The sequence below is a fragment of the Scyliorhinus torazame genome, chromosome 16 (assembly GCF_047496885.1).
Source record: "Scyliorhinus torazame isolate Kashiwa2021f chromosome 16, sScyTor2.1, whole genome shotgun sequence".
Classification (NCBI taxonomy): Eukaryota; Metazoa; Chordata; class Chondrichthyes; order Carcharhiniformes; family Scyliorhinidae; genus Scyliorhinus; species Scyliorhinus torazame.
The window spans coordinates 160135956-160156011 of NC_092722.1; the positions used below are offsets into that span (position 1 = coordinate 160135956).

The 20056-nt window shown below is 46.6% G+C and overlaps 1 protein-coding gene across 8 annotated transcripts in view; it reads left to right on the forward strand.

Annotated features, from left to right (window-relative positions):
* Window positions 1-1641: 1641 nt before the first annotated feature.
* The window catches only part of LOC140393178 (arginyl-tRNA--protein transferase 1), a 342882-nt gene continuing 324467 nt past the window's right edge, over window positions 1642-20056 (forward strand). For 2 of the 8 annotated variants that reach the window (XM_072479316.1, XM_072479321.1), the window contains exon 1: window positions 2499-2702. In XM_072479316.1, the coding sequence (XP_072335417.1) occupies window positions 2597-2702 (106 nt within the window). In that variant the 5' untranslated portion in view covers window positions 2499-2596. Of the gene's footprint in view, window positions 1955-2497; window positions 2703-20056 lie in introns of those variants that run through there. The other 6 variants (XM_072479317.1, XM_072479322.1, XM_072479320.1 and 3 more) reach the window with 6 other exon arrangements.

Genomic DNA, 20056 nt, shown 5'->3' on the forward strand with positions numbered 1-20056 from the left:
TGCCACACATTGTCAGGTTCCTCCCCTCCGGTAGCCCAACAATCCATAAGTTCTGCCAGGGAGATATTTTCTTGGTCGTCTATCTTACCGTTCAATGCCTTCTGACTAATCACCAACCTTGCCACCTTGGCTTTGAGCGATGTAATCCACTCTCCCTGCCTCTTGAGGCCCCACAGTCTCCACTCTGTCCATTGCGTCCTTTATGGTGGCCAACACGGCAACTACAGCTGACTTTATTGTTGCCGTGGTCCTTTTTCACCGCTTCTGGAGTTCTGTTTTGATGAACGCCATCAGTTTCTCTATCATCGGCTGGGCCGCCTTGGCGATCCTGTTGGGTTCCCTGTTCTGGGTTCGAGGTTTTCCTTCCCCTGCTTTTGCAGCCTGGTTGCTGGCTTGTCGGCATCCTGGCCGGCCAAGTGGTAGATGGGGGTTACGTTAGGGAACATTTGCACTTTTGGTGCCCGTTAAAAGGTCGAAACCGAAGTTTCTAGGAGACAGCTACCTTTGCGTGACTGCTCAGCATCTACAAGCTTAAGGAGTGCATAATTCAGTGCTGTTAACTGGTGTATTGCTGAAATCTGGAAACTCAAGTCAGAAATCAAATACAGAATCGTCAATTTGACAGGACTCCGTATTACACTGGGTGATATCTTCACTCACCAGACATTGTGGAAGCCATCCCACTGGGTTATCCTTATAGTGGCATAGTAAAATCTAACTAATTTACCATTTCTTTGTGAGGCATGATTGAATAAAATTCATAGTAAGTTAATTGAAATCATAGAACCACTGCACTGCAAAAAGGTCATTTCGCCCATCAAGTTGGCACCAGCCCCTGCTCCAATAGACCACCCTACCTAGGCCCATTCCCCTGCGCCTAACCGTTGGTAATATATTGGCGAGGCCAATTCACCTAACCTGCACATCTTTGGACTGTGGGAGGAAACCCATGCAGTTAAGGACATCTGTGCCATTATTAGAACCTGTGTTAATGCTGCACATCAATGTATTTGTATTTAATATTTCTGTTAAGGTTAATTAATGTATGTTATAAACAGATAGTACAGTATATAATTCAATCTTGAGACATAATGGCAGTACAGAATTAAGAACAATGATTTCACCACTCCAATCTTCTTTCATTCTATCGCTTTATTTTATACCTTATTGCAATTTTCACACTTGCTACTTTAATATATTGACATCAATGTGGACAATTTTGAGCCCTATCTATGGGAAAATCCCCTGCGTAGTTTGTTCTGCCAAGGGGGGGCTTTGTATTTTAACCCCTTGTTGAGATGACCCCCTACCTTCCCGTTGCTCGGCAGTGAAGATAAAAGTTTCACGCACCTAAATCCAGTCAACACCGATTAACCGGAGTGTAAACGTTTAGTGGGAAGACGCAAAACAGCACAATTGCGATGAAAAAAAATCAAAGGTTTTTAAATAAATTTAGAGTACCCAATTCATTTTCTTTCCAGTTAAGGGGCAATTTGGCATGGCCAATTCACCTACCCTGCGCATCTTTGGGTTGCGGGGTAGAAAATCAAAGGTGCTCGCAACCTCAAAAAATATTTTTGCACAAGGTAAAAGGGGTAACATGTCAAATTTGCACATTGTCGGTCAAAACGTGCAGCCTCTCTCGCGTCCTTCAGCCACAATCATCTCTGCTCGTTGGTTTTTATTTTGATAAGAGCTGCGAGGAGCACATCGGCCAGCGGTTGGCATGTGACTCGGTGTTAGCACCGGGGTTTTTAAAAACAAAAAAAAAATCGTTAAAGCTCCGTGCGTCGGTCGAGAAATGTGAACTAGAAAAAAAAAAACACGGATCGTCGCTGGATTTGACCGGGACAAAAACCACGACATCAGATGTATTCGACCGTGGAATACAAAGGCTTAAAGTCCGATTATCGCTGCGGGTATTGCGGCTCGGACGACGGTAAAGTGTCCGCGGGTAAGTCCGAGTGCTCGGCTCGAGGCCTGGTGCCGAAACCCTTTCCAATGGGCGTCAGCAGCAGCTCCACTCAGTAACTGAGCCAGGCTGGATGATGGGTACAGGCCTCTGTCTCCAATCACAACCTCCCTCCCATATTTCAACCTCGTGTGCCAATGAGAGGTCACCTTTTAATTCTTTCTCGACGTCTCAGCCACACAATCGAGGGGTTTTGGCTGCGCTAATAGCCGGGCTAGTGTTTAATTCCCCCCACCCCCATCCATCCATCCTTCGTTAAAAAGATATATTAAGGCACAATCGCAATTCGTGCACCTGATTCTCCTCCGGGACCTGTAGTTTACCTATCTACAATAAATTAAAACCCAATAAAACGATGGCACAGCCAGAGGCGGCGGCAACTCAAACAATGGCGCCCGGCCGCTTCTCCCTCATTGGGAGTGTGGAGCAGCAAAGTGAGGCGGCCGCGGGTGCACGCAGGCACCAGCTGACGGCGGTCGGACGTGCGCGCTGCCTGGCAGCTGTCGGCAGGTGGACGTGCGCGTCGCCGGGCCAGCTGACGGCGGGCGGGCGCGTCCCCATCGTCCTCGGGCCGCTCTCTGACTGACCCAGCCGGGTCCGGGTGAAACAGCTGTTTTGAGAATCATGGCCGCCACCGGTGGTCGAGCCGTCACCATCCTGGAATATTTCACCGAGGACGACGGTTACAAATGCGGCTACTGCAAGGGGACTTCCAGCAACTACTCCAACGGTGAGAGTGCCCCTCCCCCAAACCAGATCGACTCACCACGATGTCATTCAAAAAGGTTGAGTGACACGGTGGGGAGGGTGTTTATATCGAACACGAACTAGGCCCACCGTTTCCTCCTGATTGATGATGCCCGACAGACAAAGGGAGCCCCTTATAAGTGGGGCAGCTCAGGTTTACACCTTATTCCTCCCGCCCCCTGGGACTCCCAAGATTTGAAGGAGAGGGTTTTGATTCTAGCATGGATCATACTTATTATAATACCTGGAATGGTATTCTCTGGTTTACTTTCCTATCCTATTTCATAACTTTTATTCTGGGGTAAGAGATAACATATGTGGTCGGGAGTCCAATTTGTATCCAAACAAATTCAATTGTTGGGTGATGCTACCTCAATTCTTGTCTTTCCAAGCTCAGCCGATAATATGGTTTCCAACTCTGGTTGAACGTATTGGAGCATGTTTTTTAAAATTCGTTCATGGGACGTGGGTGTTACTTGCTGAGCCAGCATTTCATGCCCATCCCTAATTGCCCTTGAGGGGGCAGTTAAGAGTCAACCACATTGCTGTGGGTCTGGGGTCATGTGTAGGCCAGACCAGGTAAGGATAGCAGATTTCCTTCCCTAAAGGGGATTAGTGATTACGACAATCAACCATGATTTCATGGGTCATCCTTAGACTTTTCATTCCAGATTTTTATTGAATTCAAATTTCACCATCAGCAGTGGTGGGATTCGAACCAGGGTAATATTACCCTGGGTTTCTGATTTGCTAGTCCAGTGGCAATACCACTACACCACCACCTCCCATAAATATGTTGTCTGATCACGTGGCATTTTCCTGCAATTTGTAGAGACAGCACCCCTGTTTGTGCTAACAATTTCCCCATTGTATGCAATAGAAGGTATAGCACGGTAAAGAAAAGTTGGCTATGCTTGCTCTTGATGATTTGGATAATGTTGGAAGTTAAACGTCCACAATTCTCAAATGAATGATTTTCAGAATTGCTAGTGGACTTGTTGTCCTAAAGCGGCCATAAACTGAATCATATGTGTACTCTTGGTGAGGTAAATTCAATCCTTGGGTTGCAAACTTGAACATTAATGCTAATGTCATTGCATTAGCTCTCGCCTTGATGAACTTGATCAATATGAATATCAGACTGAACCTTTGTTAGTAATGGAAACTGTAATCTTAATCACCTTGATAATTCAATACTTCTCATTTTACTTTTTGGCAAAAAAAATGTCAATTTGTTATTCAAGAACATTGTAGATCAGGATAGTATACACTTCTAAGGTGCAAATTATTAAGTAAGCACAGCTATTTCTGCCTAAAATAAATAGAGCAGTAAAGATGCTGTAACTGACAACTCTGAGATTGATGATGCAAATTGACAATTGTTAGCAATTTTTGATATGCATAAATAACTGCCTGTTTTAAATATGAGAATTTTATGTAGTTGGGACTGCATTGCATTTCCCCTGTAATGGGGGATCCCCTGTAGTCGAGCATCTTAGACCATAGAATTAGAATTAGACCATAGAATTTACAGTGCAGAAGAAGGCCATTCGGCCCACCGAGTCTGCACCGGCTCTTTGAAAGACCACCCTAACCAAGCCCACACCTCCACCCTATCCCCATAACCCAGTAACCCGACGCAACACTAACGACAATTATGGACACTAAGGGCAATTTAGCATGACCAATCCACCTAACCTGCACATCTTTGGACTGTGGGAGGAAACCGGAGCACCCGGAGGAAACCCACGCACACACGGGGAGGACGTGCAGACTCCGCACAGACAGTGACCCAAGCCAGGAATCTAACCTGGGGCCCTGGAGCTGTGAAGCAATTGTGCTAACCACCATGCTACCGTGCTGCTAGTGGTATTGTGGCAGCAACTGTCACGAGTAGTTCTGAGAACTGGGAGGCTGCCTGTGAGCAGGTAAAGAAAGTTCACTGTTGCAAACCACACATATTAATTCCCCATGCATCGACTGAATGCACTGCATTCACAATAGTTTTCAGATACAATGTCAACAAAGCAGATGAGAATTTGATTTTGTATTGATTGTGAAATAAAAAGGGGGCTATTAATTTAAAAATTGTAATTATACATGAGTTACAATATTCTATCCAGAGCATTTTATGCTGCACAACGTAACCCTGAAATCCTTGTGCAGTCATTAGATCTCTGTAACTTAAGCATCAGCACAAATGTCCACTGACTATTAAATGAATATAATTTACATTTGTTACTTTGGTTATTATTAATAGTTTCAAAAATGCAGAACACAAGATGAAGTTTAAATTATTAATCTCCTTTTTGATTTTTTTGTTCTGCGGATAACCTGCCAAGAGTACACATACTTCACCCAGGATTCGTCTTTATGCTGGATCCGGCTATGAAATAGTAGCGCCAACTCACTGATTTTTCCCAAACCTTTGTGCACTTTTTAAATGCAGACGTAACCATTAGCTTGGGGAAATACGAAATGTGCTGACAGTTGGTGATCATTCATTACACATCATGGAATTATTTTAACCATAGGAAGTTTGGGCTATACAGATGGTACACTGCTTCAGTCAGTGAAGATTGTTTGGCAATTTTTGGAATTTTCAACATTCAGTCAGTTTTAAAGGGAATTGTTTGCATTGGAAATCATTCCTGTCCACAAAATATAGAGAGTCATAGAGTTTTTACAGCACGGAAAGAAGCCCTTTGGCCCATCATATCCGCGTCGGCCATCAAGCACCGATCTACTCTAATCCTATTTTCCAGCATGTGGCTCGTAGCCTTGTATGCTGTGGCATTTCAAGTGCTCATCTAAATGCTACTAAAATATTGTGAGGGTTTCCACCTCTACCACCCTTTCAAGCAGTGAGGTCCCAATTCCAACCACCCTCTGGGTGAAAAGGGTTTTCCTCGCATCTTCGATAAACATCATGCCTCTTAACTTAAATCTATCATCCCTCCACCAAGGGGAAAAGTTCCTTCCTATACACCCTATCTACGCCCCTCATAATTTTTTACTCCTCAATCAGGCTCTCTTCCCCCACCCCCTGTTGCTAACTTTGGTTGGCTCTTAATTTGTTGCCCGTTGTGTCTTTACTTAATTTGCTCTGTTTCTATAACCTTTGCTCTAGAGTCGCCAGATATCTTTATGATACCGCCATGAGGTTCAAGTTCAAGTGCTGATCAATAACTCAATACACCAATTAGTAAGATTCAAATCAAAACACATTTATTATACACAGTCAATCACTACTCATGCATAAAACTCTACTTACTAGACTATCTCTAACACTAAAAGGCCTATACTTAGCTTCGGAACTGGCCCACCAGGTCAGGGGAACAAATGGCCTTTCGTTCTGAGTCTGCAGGATTCAAAGCTGGTATAGATTGGTAGTTGGGTGCGCCTATCTCGTAGCGTGTGTTGACTGGAGACTTACTTGGTTGATGCGGCAGCAAGGCAGGTCACTGTCAAGGGTTGTTTCGAGCTGCTGAGTGACCCTGCCAAGAATGACAAATTGAACTTGGGGACTCTCCTTTATAGTCCCCAGGGGCTTTGCGCTGTTCGGGGCGGACCCCGTATCTGGTTCCAAGTGATTGGACTAGGTTCCGATCACTTGGATCGATTTCTCCAATACTGGAGCCGTTCCCTGATCGCTGGCGGTTCCTGAGTGTCCGTTGGCCTTCCTTTGTCTTGGCTCCTGCTGGCGCCGAGGAGTCTGGCTTGGCCTTATTTACCTTAAATGTTTCAATTGTTCCCGGGGATCGCTCATTAATATGCAGATAGCTGTTGGTTTCAGTGCTGTCTGGGTTTCTGCAAGTTCTAATACACAGGAAACTTTGCACCTGCTAGTTTTTTGTGGCTTGGCTGAATTTCCCTGCATTCTTTGCGGATTTCCATTTTAAGTCGGGAAGTGCCAACCCAGGTGGCTACACTCCCTCCTTGTGATCTCTCACGCGAAGCGTGAAGGATCACATAACTGCGTCTTCTTCACTTCCTGACCCAGCGAGCACTCTTCCATGGCCTCTACACTGACCATAACTATGTACAAAAGTTTTAACCAACAGTTCTAAGTGGCGCTATGTTACAACAGGGACATGCAGTACAACATAGACATAGACATAGAATTTACAGTGCAGAAGGAGGCCATTCGGCCCATCGAGTCTGCACCAGCTCTTGGAAAGAGCACCCTACCCAAGTCCACACCTCCACCCTAGCCCCATAACCCAGTAACCCCACCCAGCACCAAGGGCAATTTTGGATACTAAGGGCAATTTAGCATGGCCAATCCACCTAACCTGCACATCTTTGGACTGTGGGAGGAAACCGGAGCACCCGGAGGAAACCCACGCAGACACGGGGAGAACGTGCAAACTCCGCACAGACAGTGACCCAGCGGGGAATCGAACCTGGGACCCTGGAGCTGTGAAGCAATTGTGCTAACCACCATAACCAACATAAAAAAAACGGTACCTCTAACTATCTTCCATAAACTACACTCACTTAAACATCCAATCATACTAACTTCCTAACAATACAAAAATAATAGCAGCATTCACATTTCCCTCTGGCTTGGCGGTCAAGCTCAGAGTTGTACAATCTCTCAGTTGTCTTTATTCACAAAATGACGCTGAACGAATGTCCTTTATTGTAGATCAAGGGGTTCGGGGGCCTGGTGAAAACCGAAAATAGGGGATCTCATCCTGTATATCGGGATGCAAGAGTGGTAGGCTCTCCTTCGCCATTTTCTCATGCGGATAGTCTGCACGATGCTGCAGAATATAGCCAATACTAAAAGGGATTCAGTTACGTATGAAAGGGAGTACCATGTTATAAACCTATCACACCATGATGGTGCGTTGTTACTTGTCACTGGGCTCTGGGTGCTATGGGGAAGTGAATCATTGACGGCGGGGGGTTCGCATTCGCGCGTAGCCGAAGGGATCCTGCTGAGATCCATGTGAACATGAAGGTTGTCTTCATCTTTCCGTCTTCTTCTTTTTCTTCCTCTGGAGTTCCTGAGGTTCCGGAGTTGTATGGACACAAGCATAATATCTGTTACTATCTTCTTTAATATCTTTGTACGTTAGCATGTCTGTCTTTTAGTGCCAATCTCCCTTTATAATTGGTCACCATGTGTGATTCCCTCATTTTTGTTTAAAACCGAAAATTTGGACTAGACATCTCAGAGAATACTGCCGTTCTGCGAGCCGTCTCGCAACCTGTGTGATTTACCATCCCAGTGTTTGAGGATGTAAATAGCATAGGGAAGCAACCATAGGTTGCCAAAACTAAACAAAAGAATTTTGAACGTAATCGAGCCAAAATGGGGTGCGTATGGGCCGCAGCGGGTAAGATTTGGATGGAATCCCCAGGTTGGACGGTGATCAATGCGGTATGTGCTCTACCCGAGCATAGTTGACCGGAGGGGGGTCCTCGGGCAGGGCGGAGACCAATGCCGTTTCTCCACTGCCTGAGCAACCGGCAAGAACGGGTAAGGATGTGGTCGTCGTGGGGGCTGCCTCTCGTGATTACCTTCGAATCAGGAGAGTAGTTATGATTGTTGTCTGCCGACAGACTAGTTCCTGTGAACTATTGTCTGGGACAAACTTGTACCGTTAACAATTTTCAGTCGACAGACTAGTTCCTCTGAACTGTTGTCTGGGACAAACTAGATCCTCTAACAATTTTCTGTTGACAGACTAGTTCCTCTGAACTATTGTCTGGGACAGACTTGTTCCATTAACAGCCGGGCGTCAACGAAGTGGTGGTGTGGGGCCGTGAAACTTCCGAGTTTACAAACAACACTTAATGATAACATTAACGAACAAACATTGAACAAACATGCTGCAGGTTCCATCAGAAAGGACACCGTTTCTCCCAAGCGGTTCCTTTAAAACATCATCTGGACACCTCAGTTATCAATTGCGAACGGGGTCGCAAAGGGGTTCTCGTTTTGGGAGTCAGACTCAAAGTCATCATCTTCTCCTGGGTGCCATACTCTTGAGTGGATGAGGGTTGCTAAAGCTGCATGGTGTGACTTAGGGTCCAACTCGTCCTTTCGGATGAGCCTGTACGAATTGTCACGGTGCCAAATAGTGGTGTCTAATTTTGTGGGGACTGAGTCGGGTTGTCATCGTAGGGCGGTGGTCTTTGGTGAGGTTTGTTAAGGAATATGATCAGGAAGGGATCACTCAAATCGTGTTCAGATTCGCTGGGTGTGGGTCCTGTTGCATGGGGATAAGGAGGTGTGCTGTGGCTGTTGCCTGTGTCACAGTCGCTGTTGCTGCTGCTGCTGTCTGTGGGCGTGCCGGGGCGGAGTCTAGAGTTCGGGGGAGGAGTCGAGGTCGAGTCCATGGATGGGGTGGACGTGTTGGAGGAGGGTGGGGATATGTGGGCTGTGGGCGGGGCATGGTCTGATGTGTTGAGCATGACGTGGTGTGTGTGGTTAGACTGCGAGCCACATGCCTTGAGCTGGTTAATATGAAACCACGCGGTCTTCCCGTTGGGGTACTTGATCTTATAAATGGAGGGGCTTACTTTGTCCACATCGGAGTACGGACCCGAATACTTGGGTGACAGGAATGTGCTGGGGTTGTAAATGGAGAGCATGACCTGCTGTCCTACATCAAACTCAGTCGCGTGCACTGCCTTGTCGAAACAGGCCTTGCTCTGGGGGCAGCACGGTAGCATTGTGGATAGCACAATTGCTTCACAGCTCCAGGGTCCCAGGTTCGATTCCGGCTTGGGTACATGTCTGTGCGGAGTCTGCACGTCCTCCCCGTGTGTGCGTGGGTTTCCTCCGGGTGCTCCGGTTTACTCCCACAGTCCAAAGATGTGCAGGTTAGGTGGACTGGCCATGCTAAATTGCCCTTAGTGTCCAAAATTGCCCTTAGTGTTGCTGGGTTATGGGGATAGGGTGGAGGTGTTGACCTTGGGTCGGGTGCTCTTTCCAAGAGCCGGTGCAGACTCGACGGGTTGAATGGCCTCCTTCTGCTCTGTAAATTCTATGCTCTGTTTCTTCCTTGTGCCTAATTTTACTGCGGCTGCTAGCTGAGCCGTTTTTACTTTCTCAACTAATTGTCTCACTGCGTTCTCGTGTGTGAGGGCCGTCACTTCGGGGCTGGTCAAGTCAAGTCCTAATAAAAATTCTGTGCCTTTCATGGGGCGTCCTGTCATGAGAGTGTGTGGGGTGTATCCTGTGGATGTCGAAACAGTGTTATGCAGAAACATTAGTGCAAAAGAGAGGACTGAATCCCAAGTGGTGCTGTTTTGTTGGACCATTTTCCTGAGGGTTGCCTTTAAGGTCCGATTCATTCGCTCCACGATACCACTTGACTGGGGGTGGTATGCGATGTGGAATTTTTTGGTAATGCCAAATATCGTGAGGACGTTCTTCATGACACGTCCCGTAAAATGGGAACCTTGGTCGGATTCAATGCTGCGGGTGAGTCCCCATCTCGTAAAGATGTGGTGGGTTAAAATCTTTGCTGTAGTCTTTAGCCGTGTTTGTTCTAGATGGGAATGCTTCTACCCATTCCGTAAACGTGTCTATCGCAACTAACACATACTTGTGACCATTCCTGCTAGGGGGCAATGGTCCTATAAAATCAATCTGGAGGTTAGTCCAGGGGCCATTAAAGGAGCGGGTGTGGCTAAGCTGAGCTTTCTTCACATATCTGTCCGGATTGTTTTGGGCACAGATAAGGCAATTTTCAACATAATGTGTGACGTCTTCCTTTAAATTCGGCCACCAACAGAGCTGCCTGAGATGGGCTGTAGTGGGGTCAATTCCCTGATGCCCATGGCTATCATGGAACAAACAAATAAGCTGATTCCTGTCCTGTTCAGGAACCACATAAAGGGTGTCTTTTAGGATCACACCGTCATGTGTGGTCAGTGCATTTTTAAACCTATCGTATGGGGCTGGAAAGTTTCCTTTTAAAATCTCCCAGAGATTACTATCTTGCTTCTGGGCCTGCACTAAATCTTCGATATTAGTCTGTGAGACCTGAACTGCATTCACTGGGGCGCATTCGGGGGGGTTCCAAAAATGTCCGTGTCTGGAACCTGCTTTAGCCAGTGCGTCGGCTTTTACATTTCCAGGTGGGGAGGAACGGTGGTGACTACGAACTTTAATAATGCCAAATATCCTGTCCTGTGCTTTGTCCAAAATGTGCCGGAGTAATGGGGCTGAAGGGAGGGGTTTTCCGTCCGCGGAAACAAATCCTCTTGCTTTCCACAGGGGCAGGAATTCTGTGAGGCTGTTACAGACATAGAGGCTGTCCGAGTATATGTCTGCTGGGCTGGGGAAGGAATCTGGGTGATCTATAATGTACACAATGGCTGCTAGTTCTGCCGCCTGCGCGCCTAAGTGTCCTGGCAGTTTTAAGGAGATTTCTTCTTGGGCACGTCCCTGCGAGTCCTCAACATAGATGCCGCATCCTGTAATGCGCTTCCCGTTTAATACAGTGGAAGAACCATCCACATATATTCTCAAAGGTGCGCACGTGTCTGTGTGCTGAGGGCTCTGGGGTGAACTACCTATCTTTTTGGATGGTGTCTTCGCGATAAAGGGGCCTGCGTTGTGGTGCGGTGAGATGATTTCACATTCGTGGGGGGTGCCTGGGTACTGAAGGTTGTCGGCTAGGAAAGTGTGGGGCTTGGTCCTTTTAACAGTGATCTCCCGTCCCTGCAAAAGAAGGGTCCATCTGGCTGCTCTAATCTGGCTTACTGTACCGTCCTTGAGTCGTCCGTCTAGTAAAAGTTGGTTGGGGGTGTGTTCCGTGAAGATTGTGATGGGGTTTAGTCCGGTGATATATGAGAAGTATTGAACGGCCCTGAAAACTGCGAGCAGGTGCCTTTCACAGGCCGAAAATCCCTGCTCCACAGGATCTAAAACTCTGGAGGCGTAAGCCACGGGTCTTAACTGTTCGTGCCGTTCCTGGAGGAGCACGGCCGAAAGGGTGCGGTCTGTGCTAGCTATCTCTATAGCATAGGGGGAAAGCGGGTCTGGAACCTGTAATGCGGGGGCTGCAATGGGTGCACGCTTTAAAGTAACTACGGCATCCGTGTGCTGCGGAAGCAATTCCCAAGGGGCTCCTATCTGAGTTCCGAGAGGTGTGCTGCCTTGGTGGCGAAACCGTCAATATGGTTTCGGCAGTAGCCAACCAGTCCTAAAAACGACCGGAGGGCTGAAACATTCTGAAGAAGGGGCAATTTGACAATTGAGTCAATTTTTTAATGCTCGATCTCACGTTTACCATGCGTGATAATCGTTCCCAAATATGCCACTTTGTTTTCCAAAATTTGGGCTTTCTTGGCGTTCACTTTGCATCCAATTTGCTGTAGGAGTTCTAGGAGTTCGGCCAGAAGCGCGATGTGCTCTGCCTTGGTGTGTGTCTGCAGTAATAAGTCGTCTACATACTGGACCAGACATTCGGGACGAGAAAACTTTGATAAACCATTAGCCAACTGTCGGTGGAAAATGGAGGGGGAGTTGTGGAATCCTTGTGGAAGGCATGTCCACGTGTACTGCTGACCTTTAAAAGTGAAGGCAAATTTGTACTGGCACGCTTTTGCCAATGGAATGGACCAGAATCCGTTACTGATGTCCAAAACCGTAAAATATCGTGAGTTGAGTCCCTGTTTGAGCATGGTCTCGGGACTTGTGGCTACCGTGGGGGCTGCTGCGGGGGTGACTTCGTTGAGTTCCCGGTAATCGATGGTCAGTCGCCATGATCCATCGGGTTTTCTCACTGGCCAAATCGGGGCATTATTAGTAGAGGCTACTGATCTAAGTATGCCTTGTTCTAATAAGCTATCAATAACCTTTGAGTTTTCTCCCTCTGCCTCTTGGGGAAAACCATATTGCTTCTGGGGTCTAGGGTCAGGTGCTGTTATTTGAACCGAACCAACCATGCTGCCGCAGTCATGTTTATGACTTGCAAATGCGGTCCTGTTTTTCTGGAGAACTGCTCTAACCTGTTTGTCTGCACTAATCGTGGTCGGGTCAAACCAAAAATCGCCGACTGCGCTAATCTTATTTGCATACTCACCTACTGTGAGCGTTGCGGGGGCTCTTGCTGACTTTGTCATTTTCCAGACACATTGATTTACTGGATCAAATGAAAGGTTGTGGGAGTTCATGAAATCAATGCCCAAAATGTGTTCTGCTGTGTGGTCCAGATAGACCAAAACTATGGGATGTTTTGTCGTAATGTTGCCAATTTGAATGGGTACAGGGGCTGTGATGTGTCCCTGTTGTGAGTGGCCTGTGAAGCTGCTGGGGTGATTGTGGCTGTAGTGGGCCACGTGGCTTTTTGGAACATGGTGGAGGAATTGATTGTGATGCGGGACCCTCCTGTGTCCCAGAGAAATTTGATGGGCTGTCCCCGTATTTTCGCTGCAACGACTGGTCGGCCGGACCTATCCCAAAGGGTGTCGCAGACCCTGATGGGGAAGCCCGAACACCGTCAGTCAGTTCCGTTCATGTCTGTCTCGTCTGAACGGGTGCTTACACTATGTATGGACTTTGTCCTGTTATTATTCAGAGTGCCTGCCTGCTGGGCTCTCTGTGGCTTTCGTGGGGCATTGCATTCTCGTGACCTAATTGTCCACAGTTGTAACACTCCTGTGGTTTCTGTGGGGGGCTGTTCCTGCCTTCGTTCACCCATGCGGGGTTCTGGTGTGCTTTCACTGCTTGGATATCTGCCTCTGCCTGCTGTTCTTTGGGTTTCCTAATCGCGGGTTTGTTTTGGACAGTTTGCTCCTAGGCTCGGGACAACCTTTTTAAAACCCAATTTTCGTTGTGTGCTTCTTCCGAGGGGTCATAATTGGTACAAGCTTTTTGTCCTGCCTCTGTGGCATGGGAGATAAGGGTGCGGGTCCATTTGGCCATGTTGTCTGGGGACAAATGGGCGCGGGCTAACTCTCCGAAAACTGCTGTGAAATGTATCCACAGGCGTCCAGCAAACGCTGTGGGGTGTTCGGTTTTCTTCTGCCTGCACTTATTCAGGCCTTCTACTGGGTCACCTCTGTTATACGCGATCGCATCTAGGATCGCCGTGTGCATCTCTGCAAGGGTGCCTCCTTCTACATTCTGTGGGTCGGGAAGGGCTGTTACAACCGAAGGGTCTAAGCTTAAAACTGAGCTTCACTTGCTCACGCTCATCCAGGCTGTACATGGTCGCCTGCTGCTTCACTCTAGCAAAGAAGTGGTGGGTGTCTGAGGTGGGGAGGAACGGTGTGATCTTTTCGCACGCATCCCGTAATTGGGTCACGGTTAAGGGGGTGGTGTAAAGGAATTCCGCGTCTCCTTCCGATGTGACTGTGCGGTGGGTGGTTACTGGATTCATTGGTGCCTGATCTATCTGCTCTGTGGGGGGTTGGGGTGCTTTTCTCCTTGGGGCGTTCCTTGTGCACATGTTCCCTGTACATATCAATGCGCTGTTTCGTTTAGTTCTTGCCAATCAGGGCCGTCTTCTTCATCTAATTGGGATCCAAAGGTGCTTTGAAACCCATTTTGCACTGAAAGCAAAGACTGCAGCTCCGCAATCTGCTTCCGGCATTTCGCATGATCCACTGAGCTTTGTCTGTGCTCCGTGGTGGCAGCATGGAGTGCTCTTAACGCTGCTTTTAGATCGCTGCACTGCCTTTGCAATGCCTCTACCTGTTTCTCTGTCTCTTCTCTTACCAGGACTGCACGTTGCGTGTCCTGATAGGCCTTATTGTATTGGGTTTGGAAGCTGCTCAGAAGCGCTAGACAAGACTGGTGTGCCCCCTTGGCATCTTCCACCTCTCCGTCCTTCGCTGCCAACTTCCTTCTTAATTCTATATTCTCTCTCTCGATCTCCCTAACATCGACCTTGCTCATTAGATGTCTCTCTTCTATCTCTTTGCGGAGCGTCCGAACGACCTCCTCTGTGCCTCACAATTGTGCCAGACAGGACACGATTGCCATCGGCTTGCGAGCTTTCCCTAAGCTCATATGGATTTCGCTCAGGTTCTCCCACCAAGTAGGTCCTATACTCCCGGGACCTGTTTCCTCATTATCACAGAATTCACACCAAAGGCGCCATCCTTTCCCTTTGAGATATTTTCTGATCTCTTCTTCCCAAACAGGACACTGTCCTACTCTGCTGCTGGTCGCTGCGACCTCGAATTCCTGAGGGTTCATGAGGCGTTCCATTGCCTTCATTGCCATTTCTCTTATCTGAATGCTCTTTCAAAATTTGGAATGAGGGGTACTCAGGCGGTGCTGTAATCACGGGTACGGCGTTCGCTATTTTCCAGAATACAAACTCCTGACAGTTTTTTGCAACAAAAATCTATCAGTTTTACCTTATAGCCCTGTTAGTTACGCATGCATTAACACGCTTCCGAATTATGAGGATTGATCAGAACTGCTTGAACACTTGTGGTTTTTCTGTTCCCAATTGGATTCTCAATTAAAATTTGGGGTTCTCCCGGAGAGGTTCGGCCACTTCTAAGTCGGGTCCCGTCAGGGTGTCGCCAGCAAATGTTGCTAACTTTGGTTGGCTCTTAATTTGTTGCCCGTTGTGTCTTTACTTAATTTGCTCTGTTTCTATAACCTTTGCTCTAGAGTCGCCAGTTATCTTTATGATACCGCCACGAGGTTCAAGTTCAAGTGCTGATCAATAACTCAATACACCAATTAGCAAGATTCAAATCAAAACACATTCATTATACATAGTCAATCACTACTCATGCATAAAACTCTACTTACTAGACTATCTCTAACACTAAAAGGCCTATACTTAGCTTCGGAACTGGCCCACCAGGTCAGGGCAACAAATGGCCTTTTGTTCGATTCTGAGTCTGCAGGATTCAAAGCTGGTATAGATTGGTAGTTGGGTGCGCCTATCTCGTAGCATACATTGACTGGAGACTTACTTGGTTGATGCGGCAGCAAGGCAGGTCATTGTCAAGGGTTGTTTCGAGCTGCTGAGTGACCCTGCCAAGAAGGACAAATTGAACTTGGGGACTCTACTTTATAGTCCCCAGGGGCTTCGCGCCGGTCGGGGAGGACCCCGTATCTGATTCCAAGTGATTGGACTACGTTCCGATCACTTGGATCGATTTCTCCAATACTGGAGCCGTTCCCTGATCACTGGGCGGTTCCTGAGTGTCTGTTGGCCTTCCTTTGTCTTGGCTCCTGCTGGCGCCGAGGAATCTGGCTTGGCCTTATTTACCTTAAATGTTTCAATTGTTCCCGGGGATCGCTCATTAATATGCAGGTGGCTGTTGGTTTCAGTGCTGTCTGGGTTTCTGCAACTTACAATACACAGGAAACTTTGCACCTGCTAGTTTTTGCTGGCTTGACTGAATTTCCCTGCATTCTTTGCGGATCTCCATTTCAAGTCGGGAAGTGGCCAACCCAGGTGGCTACACCCCCCCCCCCCCCCCCCCCCCGCCCTCCCCCTAGCCTTCTCCGCTCCAAGGAAAACAACCCAGTCTCTCTGAAACCCTCCAGCCGAGGCAGCATTCTGGTGAATCTCCTCTGTACCCTCTCTAGTTCACTCACTTCCTATAGTGTGGCGACCAGAATGGCACACAGTATTCCAGCTGTGGCCTAACCAGTGTTTTATACAGCTCCATCTTAACTTCCCTGCTCTTATCTCTTATATTCTGTGCCTTGGCTAATAAAGCCAAATATCCCATATGCCTTCTTAACCATTTTATCTACCTGTCCTGCAGTCTTCAGGGATCCATGGGCATGCACCCCAAGGCCCCTTCAATCCTCTGTCCTATCTTTCATTGTATATTCCCTTGTCTTGTTTGTCCTCCCAAAATGCATTGCCCCACGCTTTTCAGGATTAAATTTGATTTGCCACTGTTCTGCTCATCTAACCAGCCCATCTATATTGTCCTGTAATTAAGGCTTTCCTCCTCACTGTTTACTGCAATTTACCATCAATTTTTGTTTTAATTGACCACTTGGTGATCATACCTTCTACATTCACACCCAGATCATTAATGCACACTACAAACAGTCAGGGACGCAGAACTGATCCCTACGTAACACCACTGGACACAGGCTTCCAGTCATAAAAACAACCTTTGACCATTACCCTCTGCCTCCTGCCATGCCCTCTGCCTCCTGCCAGTAAGCTAATTTTGGATCCAATTTGCCAAATTGCCCTGGATCTCATGGACTCTTTAACAAAAATTTAGAGTCCCAATTCAATTTTTCCAATTAAGGGGCAATTTAGCGTGGCCAATCCACCTACCCTGCACATCTTTTGGGTTGTGGGGGCGAAACCCACGCAAACACGAGGAGAATGTTCAAACTCCACACGGACAGTGACCCAGAGCCGGGATCGAACCTGGGACCTCGGCGCCGTGAGGCAGCAGTGCTAACCACTGAGCCATTGTGCTGCCCTCGGATCTCATGGACTCTTACCCAATCTCCCATGCGAGACCTTGTCAAAAGAATTACTGAAGTCTGCGGTAGACTACATTAAGTGCATTACCCTCATCTACATTCCTCGTCATAGCCTCGAAAAATTCAATCAAATTTGTAAGATGTGATCTCCCTCTGACAAAGCCATGCTGACTATCCTTGATTAATCCTTGCCTCCCCAAGTGCAGATTAATTCTGGCCCTCAGAATGTTTTCTTATAGTTTCCCTACCACTGAAGTTAAACTTACTGTCTTGTAATTTCCGGGTTTATCCCTACCAGCCTTTTCATACTGGCAGATAAACATATCCTGTACTTTGGATTGAATTTGGTACATGTTCATTCAGGTACAATGTTAAAAGTGACATGTAAATTAGGTATGACAAGGGCAAAAGTTGTTAAACCTAACTGAATCCATTCAGTCTAACTGAATGAAGGCAGAGTTAAGAATTCCTAGAGCCTGCACATCACTGCAATTTTAGCTGCATAAATAAACAAGCTGTTAGAACGGAAATGTTCATTTCCGAAATTAAGTTAAATAACTTAATGCCTGTGGCTGCTGTTGGACTTTAAGCATTTTTGGAAACAGGAGAATGATTTTCTCTGATTGAACATATAAACCTGGTCTTAAAAATCATTAGAACAAAATTTTTTAAATCTTGATAAAGCAGTAATGTAAGAAATGCAATTTGAGGATGAGGGGAGGAAAGAATATTGATACAATTTATTAGATACCACTCTTTCTAACATAAATTATAAATTGTTGTTTTAAGTTGCTAATGTCAAGCATATACAATTGGGCTGAACTATGGAAGTTTGTTTGGAACTTCAGTTGCACTCGACTGTATCCCACCCGCAAATTATTCCTCCCTCAAGAATTTGATTCCTGAAACTTGTGTTTCCATTCCTCCATTGACTTTGTGTTACCTGAAACTGAGGGCAACCCAGAGTTGGTGTATTTGTCAATTATTAATTTAGCCCTAGGTCCTACAGAATCTGGGCAAACTGTGGGTAATAATGCAAAGATTGCGGCATTTCACTGAAGCTGCCATTGACTACTTCAACTTTCAGACTTGAGACATTTTCCTCTGCCTTGTCGTATTGCAAAGTTCATGCCCTAGCTCAGTGGTTCTCAAACTCTTGGTTAAAGGACCCCTTTTCAAATGAAACAAATCATGGACCCCCACCATCCAAATAATACGATAAACTTGCATATTTACATTTCTGAATATAAAGTTTGTCAGTGTCCTGTTAAAGGGATTTTTATTTATTGCCTGATATGGTGAACATTGATGTGATTAGTGATATCATTTTTTTCTCTTCTTTTCTCTTCTGTTGAAAGGTAACCCTACAGGTTCATAGAAACATAAAAAATAGAAGCAGGAGGAGGCCTTTGGCCCTTCGAGCCTACCCTGCCATTCATTATGATCATGGCTGATCATCAAATTCAATACCCTGATCCCGCCTTCCCCCTCATACCCCTTGGTCCCTTTAGCTCCAAGAGCTATATCTAATTCCCCCTTGAAATTAAACAATGTTTTGGCTTCAACCACTTGTTGTGGTAGCAAATTCCACAGATTCACCACTCTCCAGGTGAAGAAATTTCTCCTCACCTCAGTGAAAAGGTTTACCCCTCATCCTCAAACTATGACCTCTAGTTCTGAACTCCCCCACCATTGGGAACATTCTTTCTGATCTACCCTGTCTAATCCTGTTAGAATTTTGTAATTTTCTATGAGATCCCCTCTCACTTTTCTAAACTCCAATGAATATAATCCTAACTGATTTAGGCTCTCCTCATATGACAATCCTGTCATCCCAGGAATCAGCCTGGTAAACCTTAGCTGCACTCCCTCCATAGCAAGAACATCCTTTCTCAGATAAGGACACCAAAACTGCACACAATACTTCAGATGTGGCCTCACTAATGCCCGATAGAATTTCAGTAAAACATCTCTATTCCTGTGCTCAAATCCTCTTGCTGAGAAGGCTAACATACCATTTGCCTGCTTTTTAGCCTGTTGTACCTGCGCGATTACTTTCAGCGACTGGTGCACAAGGGCACCAAAGCCTGGCTAAGTATCTATCTCTTAGCAGCACATCTATTGAAGACTTTGCTACACCACATTTCCCTGCCCTCTTGCATCGGGATTAGGTTTGGTGGCCTTGTTGGCATTTCTGATGTAATCCTTCACAGAGTGATTAGCACTGTGGTTTCACAGCGCCAGGGTCCCAGGTTCAATTCCCGGCTGGGTCACTGTCTGTGCGGAGTCTGCACATTCTCCCCATGTCTGCGTGTGTTTCCTCCGGGTGCTCCAGTTTCCTCCTACTAGTCCCGAAAGACGTACTGTTGGGTAATTTGGACATTCTGAATTCTCCCCCTGTGCCCAAACAGGTGCCGGAATGTGGCGTCTCGGGGCTTTTCCCAGTAACTTCATTGCAATGTAAGCCTACTTGTGACAATAAAGATTATTATATTATTATAGTTCAATGTTTTGGGGGTATTTTCCTTCCCTTCTGGTATTTAGCGGCCTGTCTGGACTAGAATGTCATTGATACCCTGCCTGATGTGTGACCTTCTTGCCATCAGATAACTGTAGTAATGGGACCGTGAAGCTTAGCTTGCTCATTATTCTAGGCACTATAAGGTTGACATTATGGCTGTTAGCTAAGGGTGAGATGGTGGCATTGTGTTAATGTCATTGGACTGATATGAAAAGGGTTGAGGTTCTGCAGTCAAGAGGTTCAGGAGCTGGGGAAGAAGTTTATAAAATACATTAATGTCTGGTTTATTCAAGTGCAAGAGGGAGGGTTTTGGGTGCCTGGGGCATTGCGACCTGTTCATGAGGACAGTTCCCACCACACCTGGGATCAATGTTGCTGTTCCCATTTGGTTGCTGTGCCTGTCTGGTTCTTG